Source organism: Apodemus sylvaticus, chromosome 19 (genome assembly GCF_947179515.1).
Source record: "Apodemus sylvaticus chromosome 19, mApoSyl1.1, whole genome shotgun sequence".
Taxonomy (NCBI): Eukaryota; Metazoa; Chordata; class Mammalia; order Rodentia; family Muridae; genus Apodemus; species Apodemus sylvaticus.
The window spans coordinates 36,814,534-36,840,733 of record NC_067490.1 but is presented as its reverse complement, the minus strand read 5'-3'; the positions used below and the strand labels follow the sequence as shown (position 1 = coordinate 36,840,733).

At 37.0% G+C, this 26,200-nt stretch overlaps 1 protein-coding gene and 1 pseudogene across 1 annotated transcript in view; one reads left to right on the top strand and one right to left on the bottom strand.

The window, feature by feature from the left end:
• The first annotated feature begins 289 nt into the window (after positions 1-289).
• The window catches only part of LOC127669952 (amine sulfotransferase-like), a 52,572-nt gene continuing 26,661 nt past the window's right edge, over positions 290-26,200 (top strand). Inside the window, exons 1-4 of the mRNA XM_052164212.1 lie at positions 290-431; positions 6,471-6,679; positions 23,181-23,307; positions 24,295-24,389. Coding sequence (XP_052020172.1) covers positions 290-431; positions 6,471-6,679; positions 23,181-23,307; positions 24,295-24,389 — 573 coding nt within the window. The remainder of the gene's footprint in view (positions 432-6,470; positions 6,680-23,180; positions 23,308-24,294; positions 24,390-26,200) is intronic.
• Positions 15,505-16,391, bottom strand: LOC127670046 (cdc42 effector protein 3-like; annotated as a pseudogene).

The following is a 26,200-nucleotide window of genomic DNA, read 5'->3' as shown; positions in this document are numbered from 1 at the left end:
CCATCTATATGTTTAGAACTATAATAATCCTTCCCACATGGAATTATCAGAATATATATTTAACTTGTTACTAGTTGTTTCCTCATATATGATTTATAGCTGCAATACCGTATTATGAGATTTAGATAACACCATTGATGTTACTTGTTTCTTTAGAGTAAATATTTGTACACAAAGGATATTTAAATGGTGACTGGCATGCATTGACCACTCAGTAATTAGTATTCAGGCTTGCAAAATACTTGACTCATGAAATGAACTTTGTGTTTTTACTTCTAGTTGAATTATTATGGACAATGCAGACGAATATTTGTTGAACTTTAAAGGATATAATTTTGAGAAAAGTTTAGTGAACATTGAGGAATTAGAAAAGATGGAAGATTTTGAAATTAGAGATGATGATGTCTTCATCATCACATACCCAAAATCTGGTAAGTGCCATCAATGTCTTTGGTTTAGTACTATTTGTGCAAAACTGTTCGTGTCCACTCACCAAGAGCACCAGAACCACATTTACATAAGAATTTATGATCAGAAAATGTATGTGAAACTTCAATCTGTAGGACAGAAGGCCACTTTCAGGGCATGTACTGTACACTCTGATGGCAAGTAGGAATGTTATGGGAAGGAAATGTGCAACATAGAGCCAGGAGCAGACACTTGTTCAGTGCTGACCTGTTCTGGAAGACAGGAATCATACAGTCTGAAATCTTTTCTTCTGAATGCAAATGCTTTGTCATTTAGTATGAATGTTATACTGAGTGCCATTTACATTAAAATTATTCCACAGAAACTGAGATCTACTTAACACAGTTTAAGAAGCATGTATAAAATCAAATTTTTCCTCCCAGTTCCAGGCCCCTGGAATAATGACTCAGAGACTCAAAAATATACCTACAAACACCTTGGCCATAAGCTTTGGTTAATTCTTTGATTAGATCATAACCTAATATACCATTTATTTGAATCTAAGTTCTACTACATGACTGGTTACCTCTGTTCAGCTTCTATGCTTTGGGACTTCTCCATGTTTCTGGGCCCCTTACCCCACTCCCATGTCTCCCTTTATCTCTATACCAGATTTGCAAGCTTTTATTTCTTTGGATGATCTACATTCATGAACCATATGACAGTTCCTTTTACATCTTCATTTCATGGAAAACTTTTCCCCTGAATCATTATTATTATAAAAGAATACATCCTTAGTATCTATTTGTTTACAGTCCTTTAGGAAATGATTTGATTGTTCATACAGCCACAACAATGGAATTTTTGTACTGTAATCCAACCACAATTCAATTGTGAGCATTAAGCTTTATGTCCTCAGTAGTTTTAATCCATTCATAAAGTGTGTTATTTGGCCCTTAAAGGTCTAGTAGCCTTTTTGCATTCGGCAGTAGCATTTCCAAATCTAAAGATTCAACTAAATGTTCTGTAGTAGTCAGATCTCATATTACTCTATTTAGAGCTGTAGTTAAGTTAGTCTTTGTAAAAAGATTTATTCGGACTCTGGGTTATCTTTTTCTACAATTCAGTTTGTTGTTTTGTTTAACCTTGTCCCAACCACTTAAGGCTATTGTATGATTCTAGGACATTGTTGTAGGACATCATCATCAAGGGTAACCTGTACACTTAATTCAGAATATGGACCTTCACTTAGTAATTGATTCTTGACAATATCAATGCCTCTAGTGCTATTTTCTTGCTCCATGACTGAAGCTTCATATTTCCATAATGTCAGCCATTTTAATTGATGGACAGGCTATAGGATGGCTATTATTAAATCTCACCAATCTTTGGAGTTATATGATTGTGTATATCCCAGTTATTAAACATCTGTTTGATTTATGTTGAGTATAAGCCATAATTTATTATTGCTCCCTTAAATCTTTTAAAATCTTATGCTTCTTCTATAAGTTGCCATTTGAATTTTAAATAAGATTGTGGGTTTCTTTCATCTAATTATTCCTTTATCAAAGGTGGGAAAATCACTTTAAGTTTCTCAACAGATATAGTTTGACCTGAAGTCTTGTTACAAGATGGTGTAGTATGTTCTGATCTTTCTTACTCTGTCTCTATCTTGGTATCTGTTTCAATTTTATTTAGATTTATTTATAAATTTTCAGTCTTTTCTGTATCATTATCATCTTTGTATCTTTTTGTTGTGGATGGTCCTGGTGCTGTTTTTGTGAACCAATCCCCTAATGAACAAAGGAGCCAATGACTGGGTGAGTAGGCAGGACTTTGTGTAGGATGGAGAAAGAGAGGAAGTAGGGAATAGTTACTTCCTTTGGGAACTGAGACAGCAGAGGGGTAAGATGTATGTGCTAGAGTTTCCTAGTATCATGGTGGATTCTTGCAGATCCACCACCATCAGATTTAGTAAGGCTTACAAGATTAGGTTTTAGTTATTGTGCCCAGTAATTGAGTTTCTATTGTTTCTGAACTAAGTTTGTGTTGCATTTTCCTTCACACAGCAGTTCATCTGGGTTCAAGAGAGAAAGATACAGTGGCAAAGTGTGGTTTTGCTTGAGGTGCTCCACAAAGACTGTGGAGGATTTGAAGCACAGGGATGGCATGGTAGCAACTCACCAGTGGGAACCTACTCAGTTGGGTGGAGAGATTATGGAGTTCAGAGTCAGAATCTCCATGAGATAAAAACAGGTCCGCCATTACCAGCCAGGCTGCCTGGGAATAAGCTGGTTCAACTTTAAAAATATTTCCCCTAACATCTTTTTCATTCTTTTGTTCATTCATTCATTGATAAATCTATTCACTTAACACTGCAATATCACCCCCCCAATCTCCCAGGACCCCCTTCACATAGCTCCTCCCTCCATTCCCCTGTCCCCTTCTTCTCTGAGAAGGGGAACTCCCCTCACCCAGCATATCATCCTACACTGACACATTAAGTTATTGCAAGACTAAGTGCATCCTCTGCCACTGAAGCCAGACAACACATCCCAGTTAGGGAAACAGGATGCACATGCAGGCAACATGCTGAGGTACAACTACCACTCCAGGTGTTGTGGGACCCACATGAAGACCAAGAGGCAAATCTGCTACATGTATGTGGGAAGCCTAGTTCTAGCCCATGCTCACTCTTTGGTTGGTGGTTCAGTTTCTGGGAGATTCTAAGGATCCAGATTAAGTGATTTTGTTCCTGTGGAGTCTCTATCATCTTTGGGTTCTTCGGTCCTACTCTCAACTATTTAATAAGACTCCCTGAGCTTCATCTAATGATAGGCTGTGGGTTTCTCCATCTGTTTTCATTGGCTGCTGGTAGAGACTCTCAGAGGACAGTTATGCTAAGTTCCTGTCTATAAGAATAACAGAGTGTCATTAATTGTGTCAGGGATTGGTTCTTGCTCATGGGGCAGGTTTCAATTTGGGCAAATCATTCAATTGGACATTCCATCTCTGCTCCATCTTTGTTTTTATACATCTTCAATGGTCAATGGTTTTGTGAGTAGGTTGCTATCCATAACACTCCACTGGGAGTATTACTTGTCTACAGGAAGTATCCATCTCAGTCTCCATATCTATTTTGTTTCTCCTTCTGAGGGAGATTCTGGCATCCTCTCTTGGGCCTTCCTTGTTATTTGACTTCATTGGGTTTGTAGATAATAGCATGGTTATCCTATATTTTATGACTTATAACCACTTATTACATAATATGTCTATCCTTTGTAGGTCTGGGTTACCTCATTCAGGATGATAATTTCTAGTTCCATCCATTTGCTTGCAAAATTCTCGATGCCCTTATTTTTAATAGCTGAGTAGTATTTCATTGTGTAAGTGAACCACATTTTCGTTATCCATTCTTCAGTTGCAGGACATCTGGTTCATTTTCAGTTTCTGGCTATTATGAATATAGCTTTTATGAACATAATTGAACAAGTGTCCTTCTGGCATGGTGGAACATTTTGGTTATATGCTCAGGAATGATATAGCTGGGTCTTGAGGTACAACTATTCCCAATTTTTTGAGAAACTGCCAAATTGATTTTCAGAGTCATCATAGAAGTTTGCACTCCCAACAGCAATGAAGCAGTATTCCCTTTTCTCCATATCCCTGTTCCTGATCCAAGGAACACGTACTGTGACTTGAGGTTTTATCTTAGCCATTCTGAAGCATGTAAGGTGGAATCTCAGAATCATTTTGATTTGCATTTACCTGATGACTAAGGACATGGACCATTTCTTAATTTTTCTTGGCCCTTAGAGATTCCTCTGTTGATAATTCTGTTTAACTCTGTACCTATTTTTTAATTGAGTTATTTGGGTTGTTGGTATCTATCTTCTTGAGTGCTTTATATATCTCATATATTAATCCTCTGTCAGATATATAGTTGGTGAAAATCTTTCCCTAATCTGTAAGCTATCATTCTGTTCTTTAAGCGGTGTTCTTTGCCTTACAGAAACTTTTCACTTTTATAAGGTTGCATTTATTAATTGTTGAACTTAAGTGCCTGAGCTATGGGTATTCTATTCTGAAAGTTGTCTCCTACACCAATAAGTTCAAGGCTATTCCCTAATTTCTGTTCTGAGGTTTAGTGCATCCAGTTTTACTTTGAAGTTTTTTATATACTTGGACTTGAATTTTGTGCAGAGTGATAAATATGGATTTATTTACATTCTTCTACATGCAGATATCCAGTTAGATTAGCACCATTTCTTGAACATGCTCTCCCATTTCCATTGTATGGTTTTGACTTCTTTGTCAAAAATCAAGTGTCTCTTGCTATGTAGGTTAATTCTAGGACTGCCACTCCATTGATCAACCTGTTTCTATACCAATACCATGGAGATTTCATAACTATTTCTCTGTAGCATAGCTTGAAGTCAGGGATGGTGATATGTAATATCTCCAGAAGTTGTTTTTGTTTGTTTGTTTTTTGTTCAGGATTGTTTTAGCTATTCTGGGTGTTCTAGTTTTTCCATATAAAGATGAGAATTGTTCAAGTTCTGTAAAGAATTGTGTTGGAATTTTGATGGGAATTCCATCGAATCTGTAGATGCTTTTAGTAAGATGTCTGTTTTTAGTATGTTAATCCTATCAATCCATGAACCATGAGTGCTCTTTCAAAGTTCTGATACCTTCTTCAATTTCTTTCTTCAGAAACATGAAGTTCTTGTCATACAGGTCTTTCACTTGCTTGGTTAGAGTTACACCAAGATATTTCATATTATCTGTGGCTATTATGAAGGGGGTTTTCTCCTTACCTTCTTTCTCAGCCCATTTATTATTTGTATGAAGGAGGGCTACTGATTTCTTTGAGATAATTTTCTGTCCAACCACTTTGCTGAAGTTGTTTATCAGCTGTAGGAGTATTCTGGCAGAATTTTTTGGGATCTCTTATGCATACTATCATATCATGTATGAATAACAATTCTTGGATTTCTTCCTTCATAATCTGTGTCCCCTTGATCTCTTTTTGTTGTCTTATTGCTCTAACTAGGACTTAAATTACTATACTGATGAACTTCAAGGAAGTCTCTGAAACAATTATCACTACCTATGATGCACAATATAAGGGGAACCAATACACGAAATGAATATATTCCTGAAGATCAAGAAGAAATGTGTCATAGGTTTCCAAACAACAGCACCTACAACCAAAATCTAGTCATATATAAATGCTACTAATCTTGATATAAGTTTAGCACAGTATATATATGTGGGATCTAGTAAGACTGTATCTATTAACATATGCAAATAGTATGTGTTCAAGTGACGTTTAGAGTTCTACAAAAGACTTTTTATGCAATAAAAAATACAGAGAAATTATAGAAATAATTTGAATAATCACTATCAAGAAATCAAGACAAAAATTCCTATACAATTAAAAAGTGGAATCAGAGTTTCTTCTTTTTTAAATCCCAGTCATTTGATTCTATCAAATGAAGACTCAGGAGCCAGATAGTTTAGAGAGGCAGAGAAAACACCCAGGCGACTTTTCTTCTCAACTGATATCACAGAAGAGAGTCTACTTTATTTCTCTACACTGTCTTAAAAACCCTTCGAATCGAGTGTCCCTCTTTTCTACTTCCTGTGTGTCCCTCTATTTGAGCTCATGTCTTCGTCAATTCTCTATGTTTTTTCCTATGTTCATTCCCTGTCAACTGGTTGCTTGCTCTGCTTGTTAATCTATTGTTGACTTTATCTTGTTTAGAATTATCACAAAGCTCTTGGATTAAAGGTAGGTGCTAGAATAGAGCCACAGCACAATCAGAGACAATTTTTTTTTATACAATCTCACGATGTGATCAAATATCCTGCAACACAGGACCTTTATTTATATCTTTTCTAATCTTATCTAAATGTGCAAGAAAAACAAAGCAAAACCTCCACTTGCTCATTAGTATACATGAAGTATTTAAAAAAGCACCAAGGACTTTGTGACAGATGGCATTACCATGGATATTTATTATTTAAACCCACCTCAGGACTGTTATCTCTTTTTGCAGGTACCATCTGGACTCAGCAGATCCTCAGCTTGATTTATTTTGAGGGGCACCGGAACAGCACTGACAATATACCAACCATGGATAGAGCACCATTCTTGGAGTACAATATTCATAATTTAGACTATGCCAACATGCCATCCCCTCGCATCTTCACTTCCCACCTTCCATATTACTTAGTACCAAAAGGTCTCAAGGAAGAAAAGGCTAAAGTATGTCAGATGGCGTACTTACTTTTTGCATAGATAAAATAATTTAATTATTGGATAATATCATTACTTCAGAATTTGTTCCTGAGTATGTCTCATGGGCATTCTTTTGCCAGCTTCCCTAGAATCGGTGTCACAAATTGACCTGCAGAGCCACATACTGCAGAGTACTCAACTAAAGGAGGTGGTATTATATTTCTGAAGAAAATGAATGATCATGTATTGCTGAAATCAGCAAAGGATGAATTAGTAACTTGACACATCAGACTTAAATTTTTGTCAGTATGGGAGTTATTGGATGGTGACTCACACTTGTTTTAATTTGAATATCTGTGCTCAATAGTAAGATTAGATCTGTTTGATATTTATTGACCATGATCATTTATGATTCAGTGAAAGGGCTCTACTATGTGTATAGTTTTATCATTATTGTAGCTTTAGTATAATTTTCCTACTGAACTTAATTCTGTCACTTTTGTTTTTTAAATTTTGTTATGACATAATACATGTATATTTTTTATTTGATATATTCTTTATTTACATTTCAAATGATTTCCCCTTTCCTGGATCCCCCCTCCCCAAAAGTCCCATAAGCCCTCTTCCATCCCACTACTCCCCAATCCACCCCTTCCCATTTCCCTGTCCTGGTATTCCTCTACTGTGTTGCACTGAGCCTTTCCAGGACCAGGGGCCAATCCTTTCTTCTTCTTGGCCATCATTTGATATATGAATTATGTCTTGGTTATTTCAAGCTTCTAGGCTAATATTCGCTTATCAGTGGTGCATACCATGAGTGTTCTTTAGAGACTGGGTTATCTCACTTAGGATGATGTTCTCCAGATCCATCCATTTGTCTAAGAATTTCATGAATTCATTGTTTCTAATGGCTGAATAGTACTCCTTTGTGTATATATACCACATTTTCTGTCGTTCCTCCCTTGAGGGACATCTGGGTTCTTTCCAGCTTCTGGCTATTATAAATAGGGCCTCGATAAACCTAGTGGGGCATATATCCTTATTACATGGTGGGGAATCCTCTGGGTATATTCCCAGAAGTGGTATAGGGAGATCCTCCAGAAGTATCATTTTCAGTTTTCTGAGGAACAGCTAGACTGTACAGAGAGGTAATACCAGCTTGCAACCCCACCAGCAGTGGAGGAATGTTCCTCTTTCTCCACATCCTTGCCAGCACCTGTTTTTTCCTGAGTTTTTGATCTTAGACATTCTGACTGGGGTGATGTGAAATCTCAGGGTTGTTTTGATTTGCATTTCCCTGATGACTAAGGATGTTGAACATTTCTTTGGGTGCTTCTCACCCATTCGATATTTCTCAGGTGAAAACTCTTTGGTTAGCTCTGTACCCCATTTTAAGGGGGTTATTTGGCTCTCTGGAGTCTACCTTTTGGAGTTCGTTGTATATCTTGGATATAATCCCTCTGTCTGATATAGTGTTGGTAAAGATCTTTTCCCAATTTGTTGGTTGCTGTTTTGTCCTTTTGACAATGTCCTTTGCCTTACAGAAACTTTGTAACTTTCTTGATTTTAGCGCATAATTATTGGTGTTCTGTTGAGGAAAATTTCCCCTGTGCCCATGTCCTCAAGGGTCTTCCCCAGTTTCTTTTCTGTTAGTTTCAGTGTATCTGGTATTATGTGGAGGTCTTGATCCACTTTGACTTGAGCTTAGTAAAAGGAGATAAGAATGGATCAATTTACATTCTTTTGCATTTGAACCAGCACCATTTGTTGAATAGGCTATCCTTTTCCCACTGGATGGTTATAGCTCCCTTGTCAAAGATCACATGACCATAATTCTGTGGGTTCATTTCTGGATCTTCAATCCTGTTCCATTGATCTGCCTGCCTGTCACTGTACCAATACCATGAAGTTTTTAACACTATTGCTCTGTAGTACTGCTTGAGGTCCAGGATACTGATTCCCTCAGAAGTTCTTTTACTGTTGAGGATAGTTTTAGCTATCCTGGGTTTTTTGTTATTCTAGATAAATTTGAGAATTGCTCTTTCTAAGTCTACGAAGAATTGAGTTGGAATTTTGATGGGGATTGAAGATTTGAAGTTCCTGTCATACAGATCTTTCACTTGTTTGCTTAGAGTCACCCCAAGATACTTTATATTGTTTGTGGCTATTATGAAGGGTGTCATTTCCCTAATTTCTTTCTCAGCCTGCTTCTCATTTGAGTATAGGGAGGCTACTGATTTGCTTGAGTTAATTTTATATCCAGCCACTTTCTTGAAGTTGTTTATCAGCCGTAGGAGTTCTCTGGTGGAGTTTTTTGGGTCACATAAGTATGCTTGCCTATCATCCGCAAATAGTGATAGTTTGACTTCTTCCTTTCCAATTTGCATCCTTTTGACTTCATTTTGTTGTCTAATTACTCTGGTAGAACTTCAGGTACTATATTGAATAGATATGGAGAAAGAGTGCAGCCTTGTCTAGTCCCTGATTTTATTTGGATTGCTTCACGTTTCTCTCCATTTAGTTTGATGTTGGCTACTGGTTTGCTGTATACTGCTTTTATTATGTTTAGGTATGGGCCTTGAATTCTTGTTCTTTCCAAGACTTTTAACATGAAAGGATGCTGAATTTTGTCAAATGCTTTTTCAGCATCTAGTGAAATTACCATGTGTTTTTTTTTCTTTGAGTTTGTTTATGAAGTTGATTACATTGATGGATTTCTGTATATTGAACCATCTTTGCATCCCTGGGATGAAGCCTACTTGATCATGGTGAATGGTTGTCTTGATGTGTTCTTGGATTCGGTTGGCAAGACTTTTATTGGGTATTTTTGCATTGATGTTCATAAGGGAAATTGGTCTAAGGTTCTTTTTTTTTGTTGGATATTTGTGAGGTTTTGATATCAGTGAAATTATGGCTTTATAGAATGAATTGGGTAATGTTCCTTCTGTTTCTATTTTGTAGAATAGTTTGAAGAGTATTGACATTAGTTCTCCTGTGAAATGTCTGATAGAATTCTGCCCTAAAGCCATCTGGTCCTGTGCTGTTTTTTGGTTGGGATACTGTCAATGACCACTTTTATTTCTTTAGGGGTTATGGGACCATTTAGATGGTCTACTGATCCTGATTAAATTTGGTATTTGGTATCTGTATAGGAAATTGTCCATTTCATCCAGACTTACCAGTTTTGTTGAGTATAGGCTTTTGTAGTAGGATATGATAATTTTTTGAATTTCCTCAGTTTCTGTTGCTATTTCACCTTTTTCATTTCTGATTTTGTTAATTTGGATACTGTCTCTGTGCCCTCTGGTTAGTCTGGCTAAATGTTTATTTATCTTGTTGATTTTCTCAAAGAACCAGCTATTGCTTTTGTTGATTCTTTGTATAACTCTTTTTGTTTCAACTTGGTTAATTTCAGGCCTGAGTTTGATGATTTCCTTCCTTGTGCTCCTCTTGGGTGTATTAGCTTCTTTTTGTTTTAAAGCTTTCAGGTGTGCTGTTGAACTGCTAGTGTATGCTCTCTCTAGCTTCTTTTTGTAGGCACTAAGAGTTATGAGTTTCCCTCTTAGCACTGCTTTTATTGTGTCACATAAATTTGGGTATGCTGTGCCTTAATTTTCATTAAATTCTAAAAAGCCTTTGATTTCTTTCCTTATTTCTTCCTTGAAAAGGTATCATTGTTCAGCTTCCATGTTTATGTGGGTTTTCTGTTGTTTTTGTTGCTTTTCAAGACCACCCTTATTCCATAGTGATCTGATAGGAGACATGGAATTAGTTCGATCATCTTATATCTGTTGAGGTCTGTTTTGTGACCAATTATATGGTCAGTTTTGGAGAAGGTACCATGAGGTGCTGAGAAGAAGGTATATTCTTTTGATTTAGGATGAAATGTTCTATAGATGTCTATTAAATCCACTTGGTCCAAAAGTCCTGTTAGTTTCACTGTGACTCTGTTTAGTTTGTTTCCCTGTTCTGTCCATTGAAGAGAGTGGGGTGTTTAAGTTGCCCATAATTATTGTGTAGGGTGCAATGTGTGCTTTAAGCTTTACTAAGATTTCCTTTATGAATGCCGCTACCCTTGTATATGGGGCATAGATCAAAATTGAGTGTTCTTCTGGTAGATTTTTCATTTGATGAGTATAAATTGTCCTTCTGTGTCTTTTTGATGACTTTTCGTTGAAAGTCTATTTTATCAGATATTAGAATGGCTACACCAGCTTGTTTCCTGGGACCATTTGCTTGGAGAACTGTTTTCCAGCCTTTTACACTGAGGTAGTATTTGTCTTTGACACTGAGATGCATTTCCTGTATGCAGCAAAATGTTGGGTCTTGTTTAGTCTGTTAGTCTATGTCTTTTTATTGGGGAATTGAGTCCATTGATGATAATTGAGTCCATTGCTTTCTTGCTTTTTCTTTTGTGTAGTTTTTCTCCCTTTGTTGGTGTTTTCCATTCATTATTCTTTGAAGGGCTGGATTTGTGGAAAGATAATGTGTAAATTTGTTTTTGTCATGAAAAACGTTGGTTTCTCCATCTATGGTTATTGAGAGATTTGTTGGATATAGACGTTTGGGTTGGCATTTATGTTCCCTTAGAGTCTGCATGACATCTGCCCAGGCTCTTCTGGATTTCATAGTCTCTGGTGAGAAATCCGGTGTAGTTCTGATAGGTCTACCTTTATATGTTACTTGACATTTTCCCCTTAATGCTTTTAATATTCTTTCTTTGTTTAGTAGATTTGGTGTTTTAATTATTATGTGACAGGATGAATTTCTTTTCTTGTCAAATCTATTTGGAGTTCTGTAGGCTTCTTGTATGTTCATGGGCATCTCTTTAGGTCAGGGAAGTTTTCTTCTATAATTTTGTTGAAGACATTTACTGGTCCTTTAAGTTGGAAATCTTCACTCTCTTCGATACCTATAATCTTTAGGTTTGGTCTTCTCTACTTGTCCTGGATTTCCTGGATATTTTGAGTCAGGAGCTTTTTGCATTTTTCATTTTCTTTGATTATTCTCTCAATGCTTTCTATGGTATCTTCTGCATCTGAGATTCTCTCTTACATCTCTTGTATTCTGTTGTTGATGCTGGGATCCATGTCTCCTGACTTCTTTCCTAGGTTTTCTATGTCCCGAGTTGTCTCCCTTTGTGATGTCATTATTGTTTCTACCTCCTTCTTTAGATCATGAATGGCTTTGTTGTTTAATTCCTTCACCTGTTTTGTTGTGTTTTCTCTTAATTCTTCAAGGACTTCTCCCTGTTTACTTGTGTTCTCCTGTATTTCTTTAAGTGAGTTGTTTATGTCCTTCTTGAAGCCCTCCATGATGCCCTCCATCAGCATGATTCTCCTCCCTGCTGTCTGCTGGGTGTATAGCTGGCTTCCTGTGCCTCTTGGAGATGGTGCACTGTGGCCAGGGCACGGTGGTGGTGGTGGTGGTGTGTGTGTTCCCAATCCGGAGGCCTATGGACAAAATCCTCCAATCTGCAAAGCCACTCTCACCTGTGCAGGCTACCTCCTCCTCGCTGGCTGCTGGGTGTATAGCTGGCTTCCTGCACTGCTTGGAGATGGTGTGTTCAATTCTGTCATTTTTGTATACTAATATAGTTATACTTGTGACCTTTCTTATGTTTTATAAATCTTTATAATTTCGTGCTTTAATTTGGTTAGTAACATCCTTATTTCTAGTATCATCAATCAAATTGACTTTTCAAAATATAAACTCATTATTTAACTATTTTCTTTTTTATTTTATTTTTATTATTTAAACCATTTTAAATTAAATATATTTTGGCCATATTCTACCTCTTTGCCAGGTCCTTCCAGATCCTTTCCCCATCCTTACTACCCAACTTTAAGTTCTTCTAAAAAAAAAAAACCTAAACAAAACTCTAATATTATATCAAGACCCTATTAAAGAAATTGCTCTTTGTTTCAAGACTAGAACTATATCTATTATTGATTTAATACTGATAATATGCTTGTTAATGATTATTCATTTTTCATGTCCTTCCAGATCCTCTCCCTACCCCTATCTTCCCTACTTTATATTCTTTCTCATAAGAAAAACCCAAATACAAACCTACTAGAACAAGATTTCACTTAAGAAATCTTTTCTTGTTTCAATTTCAATTCTAGAAATATGTTTACTTTTGGTCTAATGCTATTAATAGACTTATCAGTTATTATGCATAATAGTATGAGAGAATTTTTAAAATTAATTAATTAATTAATTAATTAATATGACAAATACTGTCCCCTCTTCTAGTTCCCCCATTACAGAGTCCCTTCCTTCCCCCTTCCCCTTCTCCTCTGCGAGGTTGGCCTCCTTGGGTAACCCACAACCCTGGTGTATCAAGATCCTGTAGGATCAGGCACATTTTCTCTACTGAAGGCAGAGAAGACCACACAATATACCAGGGGTTAGGTTCAGGGTGTGTATGCTCTTTGGTTGGTGGCTCAGTCTCTGAGAACTCCCAAGGGTCTAAGTTAGTTGATTATGTTAGTCTTTCTATGGAGTATCTATATCCTTCAGGACCTTCAATCCATTTCACAACTCTTCTGTAAGAGTCCCTGACATCCTTCCATTTGTTGGCTGGCATCTGCTTCAGTTAGCTGTTGGGTAGAGTCTCTCAGAGGACAATTGTACTAGGCTCCTCTATCATTAATAGTGTCTGGTATTGGTGCTTGCCAATGGGATGGGTCTTAAGTTGGGCCAGTTATTGCTTGGCTATTCCTCTAGTCTCTGCTCCATCTTTGTCTCTGCATTGCTTTCAGATAGGACAAATTTTGGGTGGTGAGTGTTGTGGGTAGTTGGTTTCCTTGTCTCTCCATTTGAGTGTCTTGACAGGCTACAGGAGGAAGCCTCTTCTGGTTTCATGTCCCCACTCTCCTACTCAGTTCCCTTCCACTCTCTGCCTCCTATGACTATGTTATTCCCCCTACTAACTGAGATTCAAGCATCCTCGATTGTACCTTCCTTCTTTAACTTCTTTGAGTTATATCACAGGTATCCTGTACTTCCTGGCTAATATCCAGTTATTAGTGAGTACATACCATGCATATCCTTTTGGATCTGGGTTGTCTCATTCAGAACGGTATTTTCTAGTACCAACCACTTAACTGTAAAATTCATGATGTCCTTGTTTTTAATAGCTGAATAGTACTCCATTGTGTAAATGAACCACATTTTCTGGGTTGTTTCTAGTTTCTGGTTATTATGAATAAAACTGCTATAAACATAGTGAAACATGAGTCCTTGTGGTATGGTGGAGTATCTTTTGGGTATATGTCCAGGAGTTGTATAGCAAGGTTTTTCAGTTAAAACTATTTCCAGTTTTCTGAGAAACTGCCAGATTGGTTTCCAGAGTGGTTGTGCAAGTTTGAAATCCTACCAGTAATGGCAGTATGCTCCCCTTTCTCCTCATCCTCACCAGGATGTGCTGTTGCCTAAGTTTTTGATCTTACCCATCCTGATTGTTGTAAGATGGAATCTCAGGGTCATTCTGATTTGCATTTCCCTGATTGTTAAAGATGTTAAATATTTATTTAAGTGCTTCTCAGCCATTTGAGATTCCTCTGTTGTGAATTCTCTGTTTAGCACTGTACCCCATTTTAAATTTGATTATTTGGCTGGCTGAAGTTTAACTTCTCGAGTTCTTTGTATATTTTGGATATTAGCCCTAGGTCAATTGTACAGCTGGTGAAGATCTTTTCCCAACTGGTAGGTTGCCATTTTGTCCTGTTGACATTGTCCTTTGCCTTACAGAGTCTTTTCAGTTTTGTGAAGTCCCATTTTTCAATTTTTGATCTTAAAGGCCGAACCATTGATATTCTGTTCAGGAATTTGTCTTCTGTACAAATGCATTCAAGGCATTTGTCCAGCTTTGTCTTCAATGAGGTTTAGTGTATCCAACTTTTTTTAATTAGGTATAAAATGTAGACAATTTGCAATTAAAAAACCAAAGGCACATAAAAGTACATTTCAACTTTAAAAATAACTTAGATACAGTAATACCTTGCTTGTTTTTAACCACCATGTAGCTGACAGTCAAACTTTTGCAACATGGAAATAATATACAGGGATATATAAGAACCACAAGGAAAAATCCCAAATCCTGTAAGGTTGTTTGAATATGAAAAGAGAGTAAAATCTTAACACTGGAGAATTCGCTATGGTGAACCCAAAAGATACAATATACAAAAGAGTCTTGAAAAAAAAGGCATAGGTGCCAAGTAAGGTTTGATTTCCTTCTCATGGCATGTCATAAATCGCCTTGGAGAGAGCCATGGACCCAGCTCTCCTAGACAGCGGATTTCTGCATGTCTACAGATGGACAAACAAACAAACAAATCGAGCATGTTTGAGCATCAGCAATGCCTGCTGAAAATTGGCTGACTCACTTCCTCCTTTTTCCTTCCTTCTTTCCTTCCTTCCTTCTTTCCTTCCTTCCTTCCTTCCTTCCTTCCTTCCTTCCTTCCTTCCTTCCTTCCTTCCTTCCTTCCTTCCTTCCTTCCTTCTTTCTTCTTTCTTTCTTTCTTTCTTTCTTTCTTTCTTTCTTTCTTTCTTTCTTTCTTTCTTTCTTTCTTTCTTTCTTTCTTTCTCTCTCTCTCTCTCTCTTTCTTTCTTTCTTTCTTTCTCTCTCTCTTTTCTTCTTCTTTCTTCTTTCTTTGTTCTTCTTTCTTTCTTTCCTCCTCCTCCTCCTCCTCCTCCTCCTCCTCCTCCTCCTTCTTCTTCTTCTTCTTGCCAGAACAGGGTTTTTTATTTGTTTTTTTATTTAATTTTTAAAAATTATTGTTTTCAAAATTTTTGCAAAAAGGGCATGATGGTTAAAAAATATTTTATAGGAACAGGAGCATTATTTAAGAAAATGAATCACATGGCTTCAAATAAAAACCGTCAGAGTAGCTCTTTCCGTTGTCTGTGGTTAGTTGATTTCTTGTTTGCGGCTTACTTTGGTACCTCTTACTCCCAAGAAAAAGAGATGACTTTTTCCATCTCTTTTTGGATGGATCCATGACATTCAGGACTTCATCCAAAAGTGAGGGCCCAAGATCCAGCTGCAGGGAGAGCAGGCAGCCAGTCAGGTCAGAGAGGAATTCGTCTGATTTAGTCTGATTTAGGAGGCACGATGCTCAAACATGGAGTCCCGGGCCAGTCTGACTCTGTCCTGACAGACTGGAGGAGTGCTGTCCCTGCCCTGGCTCGACTGAGACGCAGACCCACTGGAGTCCATGAGGTGTCTCCCTGGTGGACACCATTCTCTAGCAGCAGACTACTTTGGTCCTGAACTTTCTCTTCCATGACAGGTTTACAGCTGAGCCTTAACAACTTAGGACCCCCAAAAGACTCCTGCTTGGAAATTAAATGTCTCTGGTGACAATAAGGGCAGCATGAGTGCCTGGGAGCCTCTAATGGTCAGGAGGGAGATGGCATTTTTGAGTACAGGGGAGGGTGTTTCTGTGAACATTGAGTCTGAGGTGCTGTTGGCACGCAAGAAGTCCTTATGCCCCAGGAACTGGCTGGAGTGTTCTTTCTCTTTGTTTCCAGGCAAAAGCTTATAGTTCCCTTGAAGAACGGGAATATCTCCAAAGACGTCATGCTGGCCCTCTGTGCTGATGTGAATAGTGTGATGAAAATCTCCCAGGGGAGGACTGATCATATCAGGGGACAGAATGTCTCTCAGTTTAAATTTCTTTCCCTTCTTGTTGTTAGCCTCTTTCAGGTAATTTGGGGTCTTGACTGGCATTTTGGAACCTGAGAATGTTTATTTCACAGACTGGGGAAAGGGTGAACTTCCTCACACGTATCCCACACTTTCAAGACGTCCTTCTAGATAAGAATTGCCACATCATTTCTTCTCAAGTGGATCTAAAATGAGACAGGGTCTGAGATATCTTGCTCAACACAGGGCCTTGTGGGTCTTTCTGGAGAGCCAATTACATTATCTAGTCCCTTCTACAACAAGGAGATGCCAGCAGTCTGGGGGCCAGGGGTCGGCCAGGGTCATCTCCCTAGGGCGCACATAGTCCTCGCTGGTGCACACAGAACCAGGGGCGGGGTTGGGTGGGGTGGGGCAACTGTTAACTACAGAATCTGTTCCTGGACAGTGCGTGGCATTTCCCGGGAGGCCGCTGCTGCAGCACTGGGTTGCAAGCAAGCTTCCAGCTCTGGTGCTCCCAATATCATTGGAAGCAGGCAACACCTAATGCCTGGGCTCCTAGTGTTCCAGTTTTGCGTTAAGATTCTTGATACATTTGGAATTGAGTTTTATGGTGGGTGATAAATATGGATCTCTTTGTATTTTTCTACATGCAGTTAAATCAGCACCATTTCTTGGAGATGCTTTTTTTTTTTTTTTTCCAATGTATGATTTTGGCTTGTTTGTCAAAGATCAACTGTCCATAGGTATGTGGGTTTATTTCTGGGTCTTCCATTCCATTTCATTGATTAACCTGTTTGCTTCTATGCAGATATGCTGCAGTTTTTATACCTACTGCTTTATAGTACAGCTTGAGATCAGTGGTAACCCCTCCAGAAGTTTTCTTATTGTTCAGGATTAGTTTAGCTATCCTGGGTTTTTTTTTTTTTTTTCCATATGAAATCGAGAATTCCTCTTTCAATGTCTTTAAGGAATCATGCTGGAATTTTGATGGGGATTCCATTGAGTCTGTAGATTTTGCTTTTGGTAAGATGGCCATTTTCACTGTGTTAATCCTCCTGACCCATAAGCGTGGGAGCTCTTCCCATCTTCTGATAGCTTCTCCAGTTTCTATCTTCAGTTCTTTTCATGCAGAACTTTCACTTGCTTGGTTGGAGTTACACCAGGTATTTTATATTATATGTGGCTATTATGAAGGGTATTGTTTTCATGATTTCTTTCTCAGCCCATTTATCATTTGTAGGCTACTAATTTATCTGAGTTAATTTTATAACCAGCCACTTTGCTGAAGTTGTTTTTCATCTGTACATATTTTTTTGGTACAATTTTGGGGGTTGCTTATGTATGTTTTCATATCATCTATAAATAGTGATACCTTGACGTCTTCCTTTCCAATTTGTAACCCCTTGATCTCCTTTTGTTGTTTTATATAGCTCTGGGTAGAATTTCAAGAACTATATTGAATAAATAGGGAGAGAGTGGGCAGCCTTGTCATGATTTAGTGGGATAGCTTTATGTTTCCCTCCATTTAATTTCATGTTTGGTATTGGCTTGCTGTATTTTGCTTTTATTATGTATAGGTATGTGTCTTGTATCCCCGATCTGTCTAAGGCATTTAACATGAAGGGAAGTTGGGTTTTGTTGAGGGTTTTCAGCATCTAGTGAGATGCTTATCTGACTTTTTTCCCTTTCATTTGTTTATATAGTGGGTTATGTTGATGGATTTTCATATATTGAACCATCCTAGTATCTCTGGGATGAGGTCTACTTGATCATGGTTAATGATATTTTTTGATGTGTCCTTGGATTTGGCTTGCAAGAATTTTATTGAGTAATTTGGCATTGATGTTCATAAGCAAAATTGGTCTGAAATGTTCTTTGTTGAGTATTTGTGTGGTTTAAATATCAGGTTCATTATGACCTCATAGAATTAGTTAGGTAGTGTTCCTTCTGTTTCTATTTAGTGGAATAGTTTGAGAAGTATTGGTATTAGGGCTTCTTTGAAAGTCAGTAGGATTCTGCACTAAAACTATGTGGCTTTGGGCTTGTTTTGATTGTGAGATTTTTAAACAGTGGCTTTTATTTTTCTCAGGGGTTATAAGACTGCATAATTTACCTGATCTTGATTTAATTTTGGTAAGTTGTATCTGCCTAGAAAATCATCCATTTCATTTAGATTTTTCATTTTTGTCTAGTACCTCAGACTTTTGAAATAAGACTTGATTTTTTTGAATTTTCTCAATTTCTGTTATAATGGTTTTTATAAAGTTTTTAAATTATTTTTTTTTGAAAAAAATTTTTTTTGAGAGAGGGTTTCTCTGTATAGCTCTGGCTGTTCTGGAACTTACTCTGTAGACCAGGCTGGCCTGGAACTCAGAAATCCCCCTGCCTGTGCTTCCCAAGTGCTGGGATTACAGGCATGCGCCACCACCACCTGGCTTGTTATAATGTTTCCCTGTTCATTTTTCATTTTGTTAACTTGGATACTGCCTCTGTGCTTTTCAGGTATTTTTGGCTAAAAGTTTGTCTATCTTGTTGATTTTCTCAAAGATTCAATTCTTGCTTTTGTTGATTCTTTCTATTGTTCTCTTTGTTTCTAATTGATTGAATTCACACTGAGTTTAACTATTTCCTGCCATCTCCTCTTCTTGAGTGTGTTTGCTTCTTTTTGTTCTAAAGTTTTCAGGTATGCTGTTAAATTGCTAATAGGAAACTTATTCCAATTTCATTATGAAGGCACTTAGTGCTATCAATTTTCCTTTTAGTACTGCTTTTATGATGTTCCATAAACTTGGGAATGTTATGTCTTTATTTTCCTTGATTTCTGGAAAGTCTTTAATATCTTCATTTCTTCCCTGACCAAGTTATCATTGAGTAGATAGTTATTCAGTTTCCATGAATATGTGGGTTTTCTGTTGTTTCTGTTGTTAAACTCCAACTTTATTCTATGGTGATTTGATAAGATGCAAGAGGTTATTTCAATCTTCTTGTGTCTTTTGAGGCTTATGTTGTGCCCAAATATATGGTCAATTTTGGAGAAGATTCCATGGAGTGCTGAGAAGCGGTATGTTCTCTTGTTTTGAGGTGAAAGTGTCTGTAGATATCTGTCACATCCATTTGAATCATAACTTCTATTAATTTAATTATTTCTCTGTTTTGTTTCAATGACCTGTCCATTGCTGAGAGTGGAGTGTTGAAGTCCCCCAATATTAGTTTATGGATGGGGTTCAGTGTCATTTGAGGTTTAGTAATGTTTTTAATGAATGTGAGTGCTATTAAACATTTGGGTCATAGATGTTCAGAACTAAAATGACATCTTGGTGAATTTTTCCTTTGATGAGCATGAAGGGTCCTTCCCCATCTCTTTTGATTACTTTTGGCTTGTCATGTATTTTTTTTAGATATTAGAATGGCTACTCCAGTTTGTTTCTTTGGTTCATTTGCCTGGAAAACCTTTTTCCAGCCCATCATTCTGTGGTATCTGTTTTGTTGTTGAGGTATATTTTGTATGCAGCATATTAATGGACACTCTTTAAGTATCCAGTTTGTTAGCCTGCATCTTTTTATTAGTGAATTGAATCTATTGATGTTGAGAGATACTGATGAGGAATGATTTGTTAATTCCTGTCATTTTTTTAAAAAAAATATTTGTTTATTATATGTAAGTACACAGTTGCTGTTTTTAGACATACCAGAAGAGGGCATCCAATCTCATTATAGATGGTTGTGAGCCACCATGTGGCTTCTGGGATTTGAACTCAGGACTTCTGGAAGAGCAGTCAGTGCTCTTAACCGCTGAGCCATCTCTCCAGCCCCTCCTGTCATTTTCTGTCATGTTTTTGTTGTTGGTAATACTGTGTGTGTGTGTGTGTGTGTGTGTGTGTGTGTGTTTCTCTTATTTAGTTTTGGTGTGAGATAATTAATTTCTTGTATTTTTTGGGTGTGGTTACCTTAATTGTGTTCGAATTTTTCTTCTAGAATACTCTACAGGACTGGATTAGTAGAAAGATATTTTATAAAGTTGGTTTTGTCATGAAATGTCTTGGTTTCTCCATCTATGTTGATTGAAAATTTCACTGGGTATAGTAGTCTATGTTGGTATCTGTTGTCTCTTAGTATCTACAAGACATAAGTCTAGGATTTTCTGACTTTTAGAGTCTCTTTTGAGAAGTCAGGTAAAGTTCTGATAGGTATGCCTTTATATGTTACTTACGCCCTTTCCTTTGTGAATTTTAATATACCTTCTTTGTTCTGTGTATTTAGTGTTTTATTTTATTATGGGGCAGGAATATTTTCTTTTCTGGTCCAATTTATTTGGTCTGTAAGCCTCTTGTATGTTTATAGCCATCTACTTCTTTAGGTTTGGGAATTTCTTTGTCTATGATTTTGTTGAAGATATTTTCTGGCCCTTTAGACTGGGAGTCATCACCCTCTTCTATTCTTATTATTCTTAGGTTTGGTCTTTTCTTAGTGTCCCAACATTCCTGGATGTATTGTGTTAGAAAATTTTTACTCCCAAATGGATCAAGGACCTCCATATAAAGCCAGACACTCTGAAGCTAATAGAAAAGAAACTGGGGAAGACCCTTGAGGACATCAGTACAGGGGGAAAGTTCCTGAACAGAACACCAATAGCTTATGCTCTAATATCAAGAATTGACAAATGGGACCTCATAAAATTACAAAGTTTCTGTAAAGCAAAGGACACCATCAAAAGGACAAATTGGCAGCCAACAAATTGGGAAAAGATCTTCACCAACCCTACATCAGATAGAGGGCTAATATCCAATATATACAAAGAACTCAAGAAGTTAGACCCCAGAAAACCAAATAACCCTATTAAAAATGGGGTACAGAGTTAAACAAAGAATTCTCACCCGAAGAACTTCGGATGGCGGAGAAACATCTTAAAAAATGCTCAACTTCACTAGTCATCAGGGAAATGCAAATCAAAACAACCCTGAGATTTCACCTTACACCAGTCAGAATGGCTAAGATTAAAAACGCAGGAGACAGCAGATGTTGGCAAGGATGTGGAGAAAGAGGAACACTCCTCCACTGCTGTTGGGGTTGCAAATTAGTACAACCACTCTGGAAATCAGTCTGGCAGTCCCTCAGAAAACTGGGCATGTCACTTCCGAAAGATCCTGCTATACCACTCCTGGGCATATACCCAGAGGATTCCCCAGCATGTAATAAGGATACATGTTCCACTATGTTCATAGCAGCCCTATTTATAATATCCAGAAGCTGGAAAGAACACAGGTATTCCTCAACAGAAGAATGGATGCAAAAAATGTGGTATATCTACACAATGGAGTACTATTCAGCCATTAGAAACAATGAATTCATGAAATTCTTAGGCAAATGGATGGAGCTGCCAGTCTCAAAAGATCAATCATGGTATGCACTCGCTAATAACTGGATATTAGCTTGGAAAACTGGAATATGCAAAACATAATCCACACTTCAAATGAGGTACAAGAAGAACGGAGGAGTGGCCCCTAGTTCTGGAAAGATCCAGTGTAGCAGTATAAGACAAAACCAGAACAGGGAAGTGGGAAGGGACGGGTGGGAGAACAGAGGGAGGGAAGGGAGCTTATGTGACTTTCAGGGAGTGGGGAACAAGAAAAAGGGAAATCATTTGAAATGTAAATAAAAAATATATCCAATAAAAAAAAGAAAAAAAAAAAAAAAGAAAATTTTTACTCTTTCATCTTCATGAGATAAGATTTAAGGTCACAGTTTTGCTCTCCAGGTGTATTAGGACATCCAGGGCTTGCTGTAGTAGAAGAGCTATCTTCTGATGGTCTCATACTGCACTGGTGTCTGTTGATTGTATTCTTGTTATATTTTGGCATTTCCTTTGAACAATGTATTGTTTTCTTTGATGGTATCTTCTAAACCTGACATCTTCTCTTCCATCTCTTATATTCTGTTGGTGATGCTTGAGTCTGTAATTCCTGTTTGATTTCCTAGGAGTTCCCTCTTCATGGTTGCCTCCATTAGTGTTTTTTTTATTGCTACTATTTCCATTTTTTAGGTCTTAGACTATTTTATTAATTTCTTTCACCTGATTATATTTCTCTGTGTTTCTTCAAGGGATTTATTTGTTTCTATCTTTTTGATTATGCTTTCCCGTGTTTCCTTATCTATTTATATCCTCTATAAAGGCCTCTATCATCTTCATGAGATGTGATTTAAGGTCAAAAACCTTGCTTTTCAGGTGTGTTATGGCATCCAGGGCTTCCTGGGTTCTGATTATGCCTATTGCACTGGCTTCTGTTGATTATCTTCTTGAACTGGCCTTTCAACATCTGGTTGTTCCTGATGTTGGCTGGTTTGGTAGTCTCTGGGAGTAATAAGCCTCTGGGACTGCTTGTCTCAGATAGCTGCAGGTTTCCCTGGATGTAGGCAGCACTGTGGGATGGTGTGTGGGTTGCTGATCCGTGATTGCACGCGGCAGTCTGGGCAGGAAGGAATATGGGGTACAGTTGATGCTTATATCAAGACAAACTTCATTTAAAAAATTGTCTACTTATTTCCAGTGCTACCCTCACTATATATCAAATATCTCAGATAACTCAATCAATGTCATTTGGTGTATCTGTAAGAAAACTGTGCTTACTATGTTTAGCAACTTTACAAATAATCTAATTTCTAGAAAGCTGATTTGTTTTTGCACATTTATGAAATACTATGTAAATGAAAATATTCATTCATGTTTGATACTATGAAACAAGTTCATAACAAAACTTTCATAACTATTACCTGGATGAATATAAAGATTTCTTTAGAAAATGAATTATATCATTTTTCAGAACTTGTTAGGATAACTAAGAATTACTAAAGCAACTTTGTGTTTTTTCTCTGCAGATTCTTTATATTTACAGAAATCCCAAAGATGTTCTAATCTCATTTTTCCATTTTTCAAATTGGGTGGTTACCTTAGAAGCTACAGATACCATAGACCATTATCTGGACAAATTTCTAGATGGAAAAGGTAACAACATTTGTCCCTCTCACTAGTTTTAAAAGGAGAGATGACATGTAAACTATCTCAATATAGGAGATGTTTATAAAAACGATTGAAGGGGCAGTGGGGTGTATTACATACAGAGTAATAATAATGTTGATCAACCAAACCTGATGCAGAACAGTTCTTCAGCCATTGTTAGGACCATGTGACAGTTGTTAAGCTTTACAATGCTGTGTTATTTAGGAGGTATTTTGCAAGATTATAAGATGTTTACAAATACTTTATTCATTTTCTCCCTAGCTTATGGCATAGGAAGAGTCATACAGCTAAAGATGAGAGTGGGTGTGTGCTCTGCATGGCATATATTTGGAGGGATACTCAATTTTTCCTTAACTAGAAATCAACAGTGAATTAATCTGGCAGCTGTATTTCTTATTTCCTCAATAACCTCACAGAGAGACTAAGATTTACTAAAATTGCCTTGAGACAAATACCGAGCAAGAATTACTCCATTCTAAACTTCCAAGTTAGCCAGGTTTCCTCCCAGACTATACTCACATCTTACTTGAAATTTATCATTCCTTTTTGATCCCATTTTCTTCTCTACATGTTTTCTCCATTTCCTTCTTCTTCCTTCCTCCTCTCCTCTTTCTATTTCTAACCTTCTTAGAATCAGAAGTCCCATCTATTCTGTTTCTAAAGCTCTGTATTGGCAAGCTCTTATTGGCAAGGCAGAGAATGAAAGAGAAGCAAAGTTTATACAAATTTGAGGTAGGAGTTTCTAAGAATTAGCATTACAAAGCCATATACAGCCAAAACAAAGGTAAACTTTATACAGTATATGAAAGCATTGTGCCTACACAAATAATTCCTTTAAGTTGTCATATAGACATTCAATTATAGAGGGTTTCATTTTATTTCTTTCCAGTCAAAACTAGAAAAGAAAAAATCTAGTTTTGTGTTTAGTACACATAATGTCTTCACTTTGATACTCAGTAACTTGCTCTTCAGTTGTAGGAAGCCGTTGGTTTGATCACGTTAGAGGCTGGTATGAACACAGACATGACTTCAATATAATGTTCCTGAGCTATGAAGATTTGAACAAGGTAAGTTGAGAAAGGTGTGTCAAAATTATTTCTCATCTTTGAGTTTAAACCACACACTCCCAGGTATCCTTATACCTAGCTGCTCCTTGGTCTTCCTGTTGAAGGAGGTTCCTGACACCCAGCTCTCTTTTATTGACTGGTGTCTCTCTGGACTCTCTTCTCTTTGTAGTCATCCCTTGTGATTCCTACTAGTGTAGCTACCTGTGTCAATGAAGGAAATCTTATGTGTTTAGAGTAGACTTGCCTTTTCAAGAAATTATCAACCTTCATCTGTATTAGTAATTTTTTTGTGATATTTCCATTTATGAACATAGCATGCATTGGCGTTATTAAATCACTTTTTTATACTCTCACCCTTTCTTTGCACAGGACTCTTCATAATTCCTAGTAATCATAGTTCAACCTTAAAATGACAATTTTTTTTGTTTGTTATTTGCTTTTTTTTTTCTACATGGGTGAGAGATGCAATATCTATCTTTGCATTGGCTGGTTTCACTTAATCTGGTGTTTTAAGATTCCTCTATTTTCATCAATGGCTTTATGCCTTTCTTTGTATATTTCTAAATAATACTCACATATATGCATATATATATATATATATATATATATATATTGCATTTTTATTCTTTTTTATAGCAAACCATTGCATGCCTTGATGATAGACAAAGTGGGACAACATTGGATGCTAATAAGAGTTTGGAATGGTGATATTATTTTTGTTGTCTATATAACTAGTAACATGGTCACTAATCATATGATGGGTTATTTTTAATTATGAAGATATACACTGTTTTCCATGGTGGATATCCTCAATATCTCATCTGGTATATATCACCTAGAATACTTAGTTGTTTGTTTGTTTGTTTGTTTGTTTGTTTCTATGCTGGTGATTGAAACCAGATTTTCATAATTCTATATAAATGTTCTACTAACATACATTCCTAGCCAGAATCAAGGGTTTTGGAAAATTTTTAATTTTGTACTTTATCTCCTTCAATGTAATATTTTCAGAGCTATGTTGAAAATTTTCATCATTATCATTATCATTATTATTATTATTGTTTTTTTGAGACAGGGTTTCTCTGTGTAGTCCTGGCTGTCCTGGAACTCACTCTGTAGACCAGGCTGGCCTCTTCCTCAGAAATCCACTCATCTCTGCCTCCCAAGTGTTGGGATTACAGGCGTGTGCCACCACGCCTGACTTGAAAAATTTCATTATTTTTAACAAGTATTTCTATTTCTATCACCAATTTTCCATTCCTTCTGACCATGTTGACTTACTTTTTATGTCCCTTCATCTTTATTGTACAACAAAGTTATTTGTAGAAATAAGTTAATGACTATGACATTGATATTATATGGGCCATATAACTTTCTTTCACATGATCACATACAAACAAAAACACATAAGGTAGCAGCAAGTTTAGAAAGCCTTTCCTTGTTCCCAACAGTGATCATCTTTGTGTTATTGGGAGATTATTGTCGATCAATCTCTCTAAAGCTTCTTCTCACATCGAAAGCATTTCAAGCTCCTCTGAGCTGAGTGCTTGATGTATACTCAGAAAGCAAATCCACACATTTAAAGACATCTCTTCTCATCATGAAAAATTTAACCTCTCTGAGAACAAATTAGAAGATCTTCTCTTTTTCTTGCCACTTGTCTATTGTATGTAAACTCCTCATTCCCTCATCTCAGTGTCTTCAAACTGCTGTTTCCCTTTGTTGATTTCCCATCATGCTTCATTTCAAAGGAAACCAGTTTTCTCCTTTTTACCTTCTTTTCTTTTCTTAAATTTATTTCTACTAATTTC